Genomic DNA, 13,930 nt, shown 5'->3' on the forward strand with positions numbered 1-13,930 from the left:
GGCCTAAAGATATTTTGGGAGGGAAGCAAAACGGTAAGGATCGAGTGGAGCGAGTCTGATTTTATCCTCTCGGCAAGTTTTTTATTATTCTGCTTCGAAAATTCTTTCATCAAAAATCTCCGGTTCACCGAAATCGACTCCCTCGCGCTCTTTTCAGCCGGTGAACGGAGACGAATCAAAATGCTCATAGCTATTCAGCACGTGTTTGTGTTTTGTTAGTTATATCTGCGCCACTTGAAATGTGATGAATCATCATCGTTAATCTCTGTTTTCGTTTCAATTTTTGCCGGAGAATTGAATTGTTTTGCTTGCTTGGCTTATCTCTAGAATGGTCGCGTTACTCTGCTCTGCGAGTTTGTGTGGTGATATATCAGTTGGTGATGCTTGTCTTGTTAGTAACATCAAAGCAAAATGTCGCGATAATTTGGTTACTGGAGGATTAAAGTTCCACGCTTTGAAGATTGGGTCTCGGAAGAAACACTGGAGAAGGAAGAGTATGAGATGTAGTGTAGTCTCCATGAAAAGTTCTGACTTTTCGGGTTCTATGATAAGAAAGAGCTCAAAACCTGATTTGTCATCGAGTGAAGAAGTAACGAGGGGTTTAAAGTCGTTTCCTGATACTGATTCTTCATTTTCGTATTTCAAATCAGTGGCTGGGAATTTGAATTTAGTTCACACTACTGAGACTTGTAACTACATGCTTGAAGCTTTGAGGGTTGATGGTAAACTTGAGGAAATGGCTTATGTGTTTGATTTGATGCAGAAAAGAATCATAAAGAGGGATACTAATACTTACTTGACTATCTTCAAGAGTCTTTCTGTGAAAGGTGGATTGAAGCAAGCACCTTATGCACTTCGGAAGATGAGAGAATTTGGTTTTGTGTTGAATGCATATTCATACAATGGGTTGATTCATCTTCTGCTTAAGTCTAGGTTTTGCACAGAGGCAATGGAGGTTTATAGAAGAATGATCTTGGAAGGTTTTAGACCTAGTTTGCAGACTTACTCTTCACTTATGGTAGGTTTGGGGAAAAGAAGGGATATTGATTCTGTGATGGGTTTACTTAAAGAGATGGAGACTTTGGGGTTAAAGCCGAATGTTTACACCTTTACGATATGTATTCGGGTGCTTGGTAGGGCAGGGAAGATTAATGAAGCATATGAAATACTGAAGCGGATGGATGATGAAGGATGTGGACCTGATGTAGTTACTTACACTGTTCTTATTGATGCTCTGTGTACTGCTAGGAAGCTCGATTGTGCGAAGGAGGTTTTCGAAAAGATGAAAACAGGAAGACACAAACCAGATCGTGTAACTTACATTACTTTGCTGGACAGGTTTAGTGATAACAGAGATCTGGATTCAGTGAAGCAGTTTTGGAGTGAAATGGAGAAGGATGGTCATGTACCTGATGTTGTAACCTTTACCATTCTCGTGGATGCTCTGTGCAAAGCTGGGAATTTTGGTGAAGCATTTGATACATTGGATGTGATGAGGGACCAAGGTATCTTACCGAACCTTCATACATATAACACATTGATTTGCGGTCTTCTAAGAGTCCACCGGTTGGATGATGCACTTGAACTGTTTGGTAATATGGAGTCTCTGGGCGTGAAGCCCACTGCCTATACGTACATAGTTTTCATTGATTACTATGGAAAGTCTGGAGATTCCGTCAGTGCTCTTGAGACTTTTGAGAAGATGAAAACCAAAGGAATAGCTCCGAACATTGTAGCCTGTAATGCGTCTCTCTACAGTCTAGCTAAAGCGGGAAGGGACCGAGAAGCGAAACAAATCTTCTATGGCTTGAAAGACATAGGACTGGTCCCTGATTCAGTAACTTATAACATGATGATGAAGTGCTACAGTAAGGTTGGGGAGATAGATGAAGCCATCAAGCTGCTTTCTGAGATGATGGAGAATGGTTGTGAACCTGATGTTATTGTTGTTAATTCTTTGATCAATACACTTTACAAAGCTGATAGAGTAGATGAGGCGTGGAAGATGTTTATGAGAATGAAGGAAATGAAGCTGAAGCCTACAGTTGTGACTTACAACACATTGCTCGCAGGTCTAGGCAAAAATGGAAAAATTCAAGAGGCCATTGAGTTGTTCGAGGGGATGGTGCAGAAAGGTTGTCCACCTAACACAATTACTTTCAACACTCTCTTTGATTGCCTTTGCAAAAATGACGAGGTGACTCTAGCCTTGAAGATGTTGTTCAAGATGATGGACATGGGTTGTGTCCCAGATGTTTTTACTTACAATACGATTATCTTTGGTTTGGTGAAGAATGGTCAAGTCAAAGAGGCAATGTGTTTCTTCCACCAGATGAAGAAACTGGTTTACCCTGATTTTGTTACACTCTGCACTCTTCTCCCAGGTGTTGTCAAGGCCAGTTTAATCGAAGATGCTTACAAAATCATCACCAACTTTCTTTACAATTGTGCAGACCAACCGGCTAATCTTTTCTGGGAAGACTTGATAGGCTCTATCTTGGCTGAAGCTGGAATAGACAATGCCGTTTCATTTTCTGAGAGATTGGTAGCTAATGGGATTTGTCGAGATGGTGACTCTATCCTGGTGCCAATAATCAGATATTCTTGTAAACATAATAACGTCTCAGGTGCTCGAACTTTATTCGAGAAATTCACAAAAGATCTTGGTGTCCAACCCAAACTCCCGACTTATAATCTGCTAATCGGCGGGCTTCTTGAAGCTGATATGATTGAAATAGCACAGGACGTGTTCCTACAGGTGAAGAGCACTGGTTGCATCCCAGATGTGGCGACCTACAACTTCTTGCTTGATGCTTATGGAAAATCAGGAAAAATCGACGAACTGTTTGAGCTATACAAAGAAATGTCTACCCATGAGTGCGAAGCAAACACAATTACTCACAACATTGTCATCTCCGGGCTTGTGAAGGCAGGAAATGTGGACGATGCTCTTGATTTATACTACGACCTTATGAGTGATCGGGACTTCTCCCCAACTGCCTGCACGTATGGTCCCCTTATCGATGGCCTCTCTAAGTCAGGAAGACTATATGAAGCAAAACAACTCTTTGAAGGAATGTTGGACTACGGTTGCAGGCCAAACTGTGCTATCTACAACATTCTCATTAACGGGTTTGGAAAAGCAGGTGAGGCTGATGCAGCGTGTGCATTGTTCAAAAGGATGGTAAAAGAAGGAGTAAGACCGGATCTCAAGACTTACTCGGTTCTAGTAGATTGCCTTTGTATGGTCGGAAGAGTTGATGAAGGCTTGCATTACTTCAAGGAGCTGAAGGAATCAGGCCTCAATCCCGATGTAGTATGTTACAATCTCATAATCAATGGACTTGGGAAATCTCATAGACTTGAAGAAGCTCTTGTGCTTTTCAACGAGATGAAGACCAGCAGAGGAATCACCCCTGATCTCTACACTTACAACTCCTTGATTCTAAACTTGGGTATCGCCGGGATGGTGGAAGAAGCTGGGAAGATTTACAATGAGATTCAAAGAGCAGGTCTTGAACCGAATGTTTTTACATTTAACGCTCTGATCCGCGGATACAGTTTGTCTGGAAAACCTGAGCACGCTTACGCTGTGTACCAGACAATGGTGACCGGTGGTTTTAGCCCCAACACAGGAACATACGAACAGCTCCCCAATAGAGCTTGACATTTTACGCAGCTAATACAAGTAGAGCTCTACACTAAGTGAAGCTTTATGTCCATGTGAAGTGTACAAAACATAACGTTGTGTAAATGTCTTATTGTTTTGTTTATTTACATGATGATATGTTCTTTTAAGGCCAACAACATTTTTACACCAATTATTCCTTTCTACATTATGGGAGCTCATGAGACAAAAGTCTGCACACGGAGGAAATGGTGATATACTGAAATCAACGTCAGGTTGAGATATATAACTGTCTTTCAAAATGATTTACAATCTGAACCAAAATACTAGATCTAGAGGGATCTTCCGTGACTCTGAGGATGGGCCTAGTTTGATGAGCTCGGCTCATCGTGGTTTCCTTCTGCCTGGCTTGCTTCTGGTTTTAGTTCGGTCTCTGATGGAGTAGGGTTCTTGAATCGAACCAATATCATGGTCATGTTATCACAGCCTTCACCACCTGAAGTGTTTGGAGCCAGACATCTATCGAGAACTTTTTCACATACCACCGAGAGTTTGGTCTCCTGAATGTTACCAATCGAAAGAAGGAAACTGTAGCATCCAGAAAAGGATAGACTGGAAAAAAAACTGTAATCCAAAGGAAGAAAAATCAAGTTAGCTTACTGAATTCAATTGTTCATGTATGAAATCAACGAGTTGTTGGCTTGTCATGCAATCCCTGCAGATAAGAGATGAACCAAGACAGGTGTATCAATATAACTACCAAGAAATGAACTTCAAAACTTTTTCAAGCTGAAGTTTACCAAATTCCATCGCAGGCAAGAACAAGGAAATCATCATCATCACAGAGTTCAACCTGAAGAGAAAACAGAAAATTGTTACAAAAGATGTTTCAGGAAAAAGAGAAGTGGTGTCGTTAGACCACTCACAGTGTTAACATCTGGACTAGCGGTAACTATTTGCTTTTCAGATGGCAAAAACTTATTCTGCTTGAATTCCATGTCACCTGTCAAGAAACAATGAGTAGCTCCAATCAGAGATTGCATGTAAACAACTATACAAGTTGCATTGTTTAAAGAAGAGGTTACCGATAGCTCGTGATAGATTTAAGCTTCCATTGACTCGCCCTGCATGTATAAAGCCACCAGCTTTCAATATCCTTTCTTTCTCAGCTTCAAGATCTGGTTTGTGATCTCTAGAAAGATTATAAGCCTGTAGACAAAGGACACACGTTTTGACAAAAAAATTAAAGACGCCAAAAAGTCTTAATCAAACACTTCAAAATGGTATTTTACCTGATTCTTTCTGGATATCACACAACGTGAGTCACCTGCATTTGCAACAAATAGCTGCTTGTCTCTAACAACAGCTACGCATGCCGTGCTCCCAGAATTAGGTCCAGCAAAATCAGAATGAGGACCCTGTTTTGACAACAAAAGCACAAACCTTAGATCAAACTTTACTGTTGCTTAGTGATAGAAGCAGTAATGCAGGTAGGGAATATTTACTTCCTCAAACGCCCAAGCATCAGGTTTATTAGCACTGTCCCCACTTCTTGGTGACCATATAAGCCCTTCAATCATCCCACTGAACTTATTGATTTTGTCACCAAGTACTGCTAACTCTCGCCACCCTCTTTGTCCTTGCATCATCTCATCCATTCTACAATAGCCACAACGACAAGACTTCAATGCAGAACTTCAAACAAAAATAGACTCTTTTTGCTGTAAACTTACCTGAAAAATGCTTTTTGAAGAGAAGTCCCTACGTCTCCAGCTGCATACGCCTCATCACTAAGAACCTGCTGGTGTAGATACTTGGCACAGAACTTAGAAACAACTTTACCTACAATAGTAGCCAAAATCATTTGAGATTCCATGTACAACAAGAACATGAATCACCAAAAAGGTTCAGCTATATCAGTCTACAAGCTCTTAAACCAAGTTTTAAGCCGGAGAAAATACACCAAGAAGACAAATGTTTCCTTTTTTACCTCCATGACCATCATAGACACCCAAGAAGGAAGTGTTATCATCGAGATCAAGTATTGCAGCATGCTACCAAAGTTATAAAAAAAAAACATTCTTTGAATCAGTAAGGAAACAAAATCTGACAAAAAGAAGAAAGGTTTAAACTTTTTGATGATAATCACTCACAGCATCTTCCATGGACGCACGCCAACCTTGCATAGAGGATAAACCATATCTGAGTTTATGATTTTCGCCATCTTCTGAGAACTTGTCTGTTTTTGGAGTACTTAGATATATACCCATCTCTCTCTGCAACGAAAAAATTAGACATTTCTTCATGAATCAAAAAAAGAAACTATTCTTGATTACAAAAACAAAATCAAAAGAGAATTTTGACAATGGACCCCTGTGATCTTAATCTTTTAGAGCTAATTAAGAAATCAATCTACAAACAGAAACCAAAACAGAGAGGGCTGAATCGATAAGAGTTTTAAACATACCAAGATTTGAAAACGTCAAAAGGAAGTAGGTGATGAAGTTGTACGAGAAGCTTGGTTTCCTCACATATCTGGCTGGAGAAAGGAAAGACCTTTGGTAGGAGACAGTTTTGATTAGAGGAAGACGAAGAAGAAGAAAGTTTTGATTTGGGATCAAATTCAGATTGTCGTAGCCCCAAAAAGAAGAAGAAGAGAAAAAGTCTGTTTTGTTTTGCCTTAGAAAAGCAACGAAAGTTCTTAAGATTTTGTTCGTGTTCTCTTACTTGCCAGCACAACACACTATTTTTACTTAACACTAATACAATAATGTATTACCTGACTCTTTATGATTTGTTTTAGCTGTATTGCAATTTTCAACTGTATTATATGTTTCAAAGTCTTATGGAGTAAATTGATATATCAAACACACATACATGTCTTGTGTCTTCATTAAATTCTGAAAAGTTAAATACATAGTAGATTGTAAGACTATTTGTGGATGGATATATATATATATATATATATATATATATTTTCTTAAAGATCATAATGTCAAAGTTTCCTAAAATTTCAGTTGTATGAACGGTAACTTACTATTTTTCCTCCACACAAGGGTCCAAGGAGACATGTGCAAGTAATAAATGCAACACACATAGGAAGACACACGGCTACCATCTTCCACCATGGCAACAATGCGATATTTGGCAAGATTTGACGGACTCCATACATTACTCTACTACCAAATCAAAAGTATTGGTCTCAAGTACACCTAAATCACTTTGCAATTAGCCAGACCACTGTTTCACAACTAAACACGTCTTCACCCAAAAAATCGGTCTACAAACTTGGGACAGGTAAACTTTAGTAAAACATTCATGAAAATAGTGAGTATACTTGGATCCATATCTCAGGTCTAATCCAAACACTCTTTGTGAGTCTATGACAAGGGTATATATAACCTCATTTTGGAGTCCCTAATAGCATAATCTCCTTCCAGATTGATTCATCCACCTCTTTTTAGACGTGATGATTTACTCCGTGTTATCGTATTATCAATCATTTAGATTACTACTACCAAAGAGGGCTCGAGAAATAATATCGTATAGTTGCAACTTTGTTGCATGATAAGCTTTGACTAGTCTTCATCAAATCCATAGCTTTTGCACCGCTCAGCTTTTCCGTACAGCATTTTTGTCAAATGCCATTTTTACTTCTTTTCAAAATTAGTGAATATAATATGGAAAACGTGTTCTCCCTGTGACCTATGGACCTTTTATGGGTGTAATATTTGTGGATATGGAATTTAAAATTTCTTAATGAAGCTGCTATTTAGCGTTAATTTTTAAGTAGCTCTCCCTTTTCCTTAGAACGTGTAACACTTTTGTATATGTAGATAATAGTAGAACGAAAAAAAACTCTTTGTAGAGAGATTCTGCTTCTATATGGCTTTCTCTTACGCATCATTCTCTACACCCTTCAATGGTTTCGCTGCAAATCCGTCTCCGATTACTTCCGCTTTTCTCGGCCCATCATTGAGATTCTCCACCAGAACATCAAAAACTCGGAATCCGAGTAATGGGGTTTCAGTGAAATCGTCAAATAGTCATAGGTTTCTAGTCAAATCTAAAAATTTCAGTGTCTATGCAAGGGCTGCAGCAGAGAAGTCTGTTCACGATTTCACTGTAAAGGTATGTTTCTTTTAATTTATCTGAAGAAGAAAATTAGGTTTTTGTTTCTTCGTTATCGAAATTGAAGAATTTGTTCTGTCGTCAAAATATGATTTTTCTCAACCTCACTGAATTATGTAGTACATGTGAGAGCTTCCTAATTAAAACCTAGACTTTGGAGACATAATTGTGTTTTTTTGAAACAGGACATCGATGGTAATGATGTTTCTCTGGACAAATTCAAAGGAAAACCTTTGTTGATCGTTAACGTTGCGTCAAGATGGTGATTGTTTTTATTGTTTCTTCGAATTCTTTCTATTTGATAAGTTTTTGCATCTGAATTTTTTTTTAAGTTTATTTTTTAACTTCACGGTGTCAGTGGTTTGACATCATCAAATTACTCAGAGCTTTCTCAACTGTACGAAAAATACAAGAACCAAGGTGTGCTTGTTATAGTAAGCTTTTTACACATCTAAATTTAATTAAGGTAACACAGTGATTGTGAGATTCTTATTTATTGTGTCTCTCTCGTTTTTAGGATTTGAGATTCTTGCTTTCCCTTGCAATCAATTTGGAGGTCAAGAACCCGGTTCAAACCCTGAGATCAAGCAATTTGCTTGCACCCGGTTCAAAGCAGAGTTCCCTATATTCGACAAGGTATATAGAAAAAAAGAACTCTCGTTTTTTTGAGTTTAGGGAGATATCTTTTAATTAGTTTTGATAAGTTATGTTCTTCAGGTTGATGTGAATGGACCAAGCACAGCTCCAATCTACAAGTTCTTGAAATCCAATGCTGGTGGTTTCCTTGGTGATATCATCAAATGGAACTTTGAGAAATTCTTGGTTGATAAAAAGGGCAAAGTTGTCGAGAGATACCCTCCCACAACTTCTCCTTTCCAAATCGAGGTACCAAATTCAAAACTCTAATTCAATCTGGATAACTGGATCCATGGTTCATGTCGTGAACCAAACCACCAGTTGAACTTTTCTAATGTAAATAGAGAATCTATCAATTTTACGTTTTAACATTCCTAACATATGTAAAATATGGATTTAAATTTGATACCAAATAAGTTTACTAACATTATTTTTCCATGTGACACGGCGGAATGTTGAGTGGTCCTATAATTTAATACTAACAATATGTTTGTTTGGCAGAAGGACATCCAGAAGTTGCTTGCGGCTTAAATTTAGTGTTGGCATATGTGGTACACAAATTTCCAGGTTATTGTTGGTATACCAGAATTCTTTCTGTAACGTAAATAAAATTATACAATCGCATGATTTGTTCAATAACCATTCCATATAAACATCAAGCAGTGCCTTTAGGCTTATTCATAAACATCCAATTATTAGAATATTTACAACACACACAAACATATTCAATTCGTGGATAAATTTAAAATGAGAGTGCTTAATTATAAGACTAACGTTGGCGTCGAGAAGAAGAAGACTGTTTCCTTGACTGTGGGAGAAATCTATGGCGGAGATAAATCGGTCTAGATACTTGTGATGATCTACGAGATACTCGAGGAGGAGGATCTCGTATCTTTCGAGTCTTAATAAGAGGTGTCCGTGGCTCTTCACAAACTTCTCCGAGAAGAAGATCTTCGGGGTCGAGGAAAACTGAGTATACGGGCCAGTCGAAGGAATTTTCGATCGGTTCAAAGACCGGCCAGACGAAGGAATTAAAGGCAGTTGCGAGCTCCCGTCTCCTGTTAAGCAAATCTTCGTCAAAATCCAATATCAGGCGTCGATAACTCACTGCTGTGTCGATGGTCGATGTCTCTATGAGTTTGTATTTCTCTAACCTGCAGGCAAGACTCTCGCTCGTCTCCTCCATGTCTTCTTTCAGATATCAATCTGCAAAAGTTCTTTGTAAGACTTTATATACACTATTAAGGTCTTTATTATTGTTTTAAAGAATAAATTATTGTATTTTACCTTCATAATTGTCACCATTATCTCAAGATTTAAAAATTACAAAGACTCGTCAATGAAATTACTCGGAACAAGTTAAGCTAATTTTTTTGTTAAAATGTGTTGGCAAACCAAAAACTAGAACTTTCACAGAACAGCGCAACATTACACCCGAATTCAAAGGATTATTATAGACAACTTGCGATTTTTTCCCCCTAATTTGCTAGTATTAAACAAGTGCAACCACTATAATATGTCCCTAATGATATCTGGTTAATTTATTTAAATGGTAAATTGTCTAACACGTTCCGTGATATGTCTCAGCCCTAAACCGGCTCTTGTTTCTACGGCCCCTGTTGTCGGCGACAGCAATAAAGTGGATAAAACGGTTAGTACGGCTGACCAATGGTTAGTACGACTGACCAGTGGTTTCTCAATTACCGGTTGAGTCAATTATTGGCTCTTATAGGTTTTCTCATAAATGGGCTACTTTCAAAATTAAATTTGGGCTTGATTTCTGGATTTTTAAATTTCAATAAAATATCTTTTAAACTTCAGAGAATAACATCATTAACTTGATTACTGGGAAAAAAAAATATAAAAGGTATTCTTCTGAACTAGTCAACTAAAGCCGGGAAATTAAACAATGCTTTGGATTATCCATCTGTATAGGTCTCTAACAGATGTATAATATTATTGACAAGGCAAAGGTTTGTAAACGAGGAGAAGATATTTTCTATATGGATAAGTTTTGAAGGATCAATTAAATATGTAAATGACATGTTTTGACTTCTTAGTTTTATTATCCTCCACTTGATTGATAAAGACTTCTTTGACTTTGTATTTTTGAAATGGCCAATTGCTAGGAAAAAAGGCTAGTTGTATACCAAAGAGAGACAATTACTAGGATTTGTTTCCCTGAACATAACATTTCTAACTTTGTATTGAACTATTGGTACTACGTCAATTCCTTAAATCTTGGATAATTCTTGATTCAAGTTTCAATTCCAAGTTGTCATAATAAATCTGCAGTGGACTTGCAGAACACTCTAAACTACAACAATAACATATATGTGCAACATGACGAAATCAATTAAATAGATCAAAGCACATCAACTCTTAATCAGTACCACAGAATATTACAAATAGGTTACGCAAAAGCCCTGCAGTATTCATCTCTTTTTGACTTTGCATGACCAATTTGAAAGGGGTGGCTACCAAAATATCGATATAGATAATCCAAACCTGAAATAGAATGAATAAATATATATCAGAGAGGTGATCAATAGCAAAAGCCTGCACAGAACATGAAAAGCCTTCCGATCAAGACACAACTAGACTTATGCAATTTTATGATATGGAAACCAACCAAGTTATAAATGCATTTAAATGCGGAAAATATCTAATACCTTTGACAAACTTAGAGCCTCTTTGATCTGTCTTCCTAGCTCACCAAAAATGCTCTATGTCATTCTAAAACAAAACCTTAGTGACATCTTAATCACAGCAATAATGTGATGCAAGCTAAGTATACATATGAGCTCTGCAAACCATATATATTCCATTTCAAATGATGGCTTAGTATCATGAGACATTTCCATCAGACTAACTTTAGAATAACGAGAGAACTTGTAACTTACATATCGTTCTTTTAGACATGGCGTTTGAGGATTATCGATGAATGATTAATGCTAACTCATTTCACAAGCATCAAGAAAACACTATACTATTTCTCTTGAAGAAATTAAAAACCAATTGTTGTCAATTATTGCAAGAACAAAAGTTTGCATCTCATCTGGCTTCTTTTCGTCGGTTTGTAAACAATGAAAAACATGGGAACAATACAATAGCAAGAAACAAATCAGTAGCAAGAACAACACAAACGTATGACAATAGACATCTAGCAATACAATAGACACGATGAATGTTAGATGTTTTTATTGATTTGTAGAATATGTCTCACCTCTTCCCCCAGAAGAAAACCCCAAGATAACATTTCATACCTGCAATAAATATATATGAATTAAAAATGAAATTTTGAAGTGTTTTGGCGTAGAGAAAAAAAGTAAATGAGAAAAGGTCAAATTTTAATTTTCATCACAATCTAGACATGAAACATACATAAAGCAGTCAAATACTGGAAATTCCTTAATCATGATACTGCAAATGACAAATCGCTTCCTAGATCCAAAAATTCCCTACCAGGTTCAAATCACTTGAAGATTTTGGTAAAAAAACAACAAACAAATTTCAAACACTGTCTGAAACGTCGTTTTGAGGACCTGCAAACAACATGTTCTCAAATCAAGAAACAAACCAAAATAGCATGTTCTTAAATCAAGAAACAAACCCACGAGAATATTCTCACAAGATTCACAACGTGATCACATGGATCAATGATATATAAATTAGATACCATCTACAAGTAGTACAAAACACAATAAACTATATATAATAGACGAAATTAGAAACATAATTACATAAATGGAATCAAAACGTACGAGCATGCAATATAAATAATCTGCACAACAAACGACTAATCACTAGCAGTTCAAAGATCATGAACAGTACTTTGCAAGATCCATGACTATACACATAGATATGATCGTATGGAGCAAATAATATCTACAGATATTTATAAAGAGATCACGACTAGAAATCACGATTTAAAAGGGCTAATGAGAAACGAGATAAAAGAAAAAGATAAACGATTTAATATTAACTTGGATCGAGGAAATAAAGGGATTCAAAAGTGTTTGGACCAGCCTAAGAAAACTAGGTTAACGTTAATGGTCCCATGTTAATCTCACTTAACCACGCCTTAAACTCATAGATTAGGCTTTCGATACTAATGATCTCATAAAATATAAAGTTCAACAAAGGAAAATACAAAAAGCAAACTCGCATGCAATTGGGAACCAAATCAATGGCAGCAAATAAGAACAATCTTCATACAGATATTATCAGATCGTATTTAATTTACCTTTGAGAGATGAAGAACACATGAGAGAGAAAGTGAGAGATGGGAACACAATTAGAAGAAGAAAACGTGACCGGGACCGAATCGGAGCCGGAATCTGACAGATAGAGCAGTGAGCACGCAAGAGAAGCAAATGCATCGAACATGCAAAGTGCCTTTGTGTGCTCACTCTCTTCTGTCAGTTTCTATGCGTTTCTCTTAAAATTTGTCCCAAAACTCCCTCATCAGTCATCACTCATTATCACCTTTACCTTACCGACACAAATTCTGAGATTAGAGATCGAACAGAAGAAAGAAGATTGGAAAGGAGGCAGACTTTGAAGGTGTTGGAGTTAGATCTGAGGCTTTTAGGTTAAACAAGCAAAACCGGAGAGAATATTTATAACCGAAGGAGAAGAGGAAAGTTGTCCTTCATTTTCAGATATGCTTTTGGAAAACAAATCTAGGGTTTTGACCAAATCGTAACGAAAAATAAATATATTACCAAAAAAGAAAGAACTAAAGGCAGAGAAATATTCGGGGAGGAGGATTAGATTAATAAGAGGAGAGGAGAAGAGAGGAAGAATCTGTTAAAGAAGGAAACAAAAAACCTTATCTCTCTCTGTCTCTCACTCTCTTCAAGAAGAGTCTTATCTCTGTTTTTTTTTTTTTTGGCTTTTGTCTGTTTCTTATCTCTCTCCCTCTTACATGCAATGGGACAGATGTCTGAAGAGAGAGACATTTGAATGGAACGGATTGGATTCAACAGTACCATTGCAGATTATAGTGGTCAATCTCATAACCTATAAACGGCAACGACAAGCCTAGAAAATGATCTAGAATTTTGAGAAATGAATTTTGGTCTTTCACGATGGGAGTGGTAAAATATTATTTTTTGGGAATCAGCTCTTTTAATATTATAATAATTTTAAAATACAAATACAATAAATCTTTATCAAAGACTTCTACTACAGCAAACAAACACAAATTAACCGAACAAATAAAATTGACCAAATTGTAACTATTTGGTGTTTAACTCTTTCTAATTGATTTACTAAAACCATGATAGTTTTAAAAGTTACCAATTGATCATATAACATGTTGATGCCACCTATAGGTCATCTTCTAATCTTTGTAAAAAGATCACACATTTCTTTGGAAATATTATTTCATAGGTTTTCCATCTTTTGTGATTTTACCAAACACATATAATACAAAAATGTCAGGTCGACCTTTTGAAATTTTCATATACCACCAATTTCACCCAGATACTTTGTCCTTTTTGCTATTTTCACCTAAAACAATACTAGTTT

General features: G+C 36.8%; 4 protein-coding genes, 1 long non-coding RNA gene and 1 other non-coding gene across 9 annotated transcripts; 2 read left to right on the plus strand and 4 right to left on the minus strand.

Moving 5' to 3' along the window:
- Positions 1-76: 76 nt before the first annotated feature.
- Positions 77-3,802, plus strand: PGR3 (proton gradient regulation 3; the record flags this gene model as incomplete). The annotated part of the gene is made up of 1 exon (NM_119335.2): positions 329-3,802. The coding sequence occupies one exon, from the start codon at positions 329-331 to the stop codon at positions 3,665-3,667; it is 3,339 nt and encodes a 1,112-aa protein (NP_194913.1). The 3' UTR covers positions 3,668-3,802.
- On the minus strand, positions 3,293-3,654 carry AT4G08575. The gene has a single exon (NR_142215.1). It is a non-coding gene; the product is annotated as an other RNA (long non-coding RNA).
- AT4G31860 (Protein phosphatase 2C family protein) lies at positions 3,748-6,365 on the minus strand (the record flags this gene model as incomplete). Of its 3 annotated transcripts, NM_119336.4 has the most annotated exons (11): positions 6,096-6,365; positions 5,782-5,904; positions 5,619-5,682; positions 5,362-5,470; positions 5,134-5,287; positions 4,921-5,046; positions 4,714-4,837; positions 4,555-4,631; positions 4,429-4,481; positions 4,289-4,343; positions 3,748-4,188 (listed from the first exon to the last, which is right to left on the minus strand). In NM_119336.4, exons 2-11 carry the CDS (start codon positions 5,896-5,898, stop codon positions 3,994-3,996), a joined length of 1,074 nt encoding a protein of 357 aa, NP_194914.1. In that variant the 5' UTR covers positions 5,899-5,904; positions 6,096-6,365. The 3 variants fall into 3 exon arrangements, with proteins under 3 accessions (NP_194914.1, NP_974656.1, NP_001329796.1); NM_202927.2 differs by having other exon boundaries at positions 3,749-4,188; positions 4,289-4,481; positions 6,096-6,309; NM_001342118.1 differs by lacking the exon at positions 3,748-4,188 and having other exon boundaries at positions 4,280-4,343.
- A 1,021-nt stretch (positions 6,366-7,386) lies between these two features.
- GPX7 (glutathione peroxidase 7) lies at positions 7,387-9,795 on the plus strand. Of its 2 annotated transcripts, none has more exons than NM_001342119.1 (6): positions 7,387-7,759; positions 7,945-8,021; positions 8,118-8,193; positions 8,277-8,395; positions 8,477-8,644; positions 8,897-9,795. In NM_001342119.1, the coding sequence occupies exons 1-5, from the start codon at positions 7,514-7,516 to the stop codon at positions 8,484-8,486; spliced, it is 528 nt and encodes a 175-aa protein (NP_001328811.1). In that variant the 5' UTR covers positions 7,387-7,513; the 3' UTR covers positions 8,487-8,644; positions 8,897-9,795. The 2 variants fall into 2 exon arrangements, with proteins under 2 accessions (NP_001328811.1, NP_194915.2); NM_119337.3 differs by having other exon boundaries at positions 8,118-8,179.
- AT4G31875 (uncharacterized protein) lies at positions 9,010-9,760 on the minus strand. Its single transcript, NM_119338.2, has one exon. The coding sequence runs from the start codon at positions 9,579-9,581 to the stop codon at positions 9,165-9,167; it is 417 nt and encodes a 138-aa protein (NP_567884.1). The 5' UTR covers positions 9,582-9,760; the 3' UTR covers positions 9,010-9,164.
- A 2,931-nt stretch (positions 9,796-12,726) lies between the features above and the next one.
- MIR156c lies at positions 12,727-12,830 on the minus strand. The gene has a single exon (NR_142387.1). It is a non-coding gene; the product is annotated as a microRNA ath-MIR156c precursor (primary transcript).
- Positions 12,831-13,930: the final 1,100 nt, after the last annotated feature.

This window comes from Arabidopsis thaliana, chromosome 4 (assembly GCF_000001735.4).
Source record: "Arabidopsis thaliana chromosome 4, partial sequence".
NCBI classification, from domain to species: Eukaryota; Viridiplantae; Streptophyta; class Magnoliopsida; order Brassicales; family Brassicaceae; genus Arabidopsis; species Arabidopsis thaliana.

Bases quoted from the DNA above. Each gene is read 5' to 3' on its own strand.
- GPX7 (NM_119337.3), top strand. From the start codon at position 7,514: ATGGCTTTCTCTTACGCATCATTCTCTACACCCTTCAATGGTTTCGCT. The intron at 8,180-8,276 runs GTGTGCTTGTTA...TCTCGTTTTTAG, and splicing joins CGAAAAATACAAGAACCAAG to GATTTGAGATTCTTGCTTTC. The intron at 8,645-8,896 runs GTACCAAATTCA...TTTGTTTGGCAG, and splicing joins CTTCTCCTTTCCAAATCGAG to AAGGACATCCAGAAGTTGCT.
- AT4G31875 (NM_119338.2), bottom strand. From the start codon at position 9,581: ATGGAGGAGACGAGCGAGAGTCTTGCCTGCAGGTTAGAGAAATACAAA.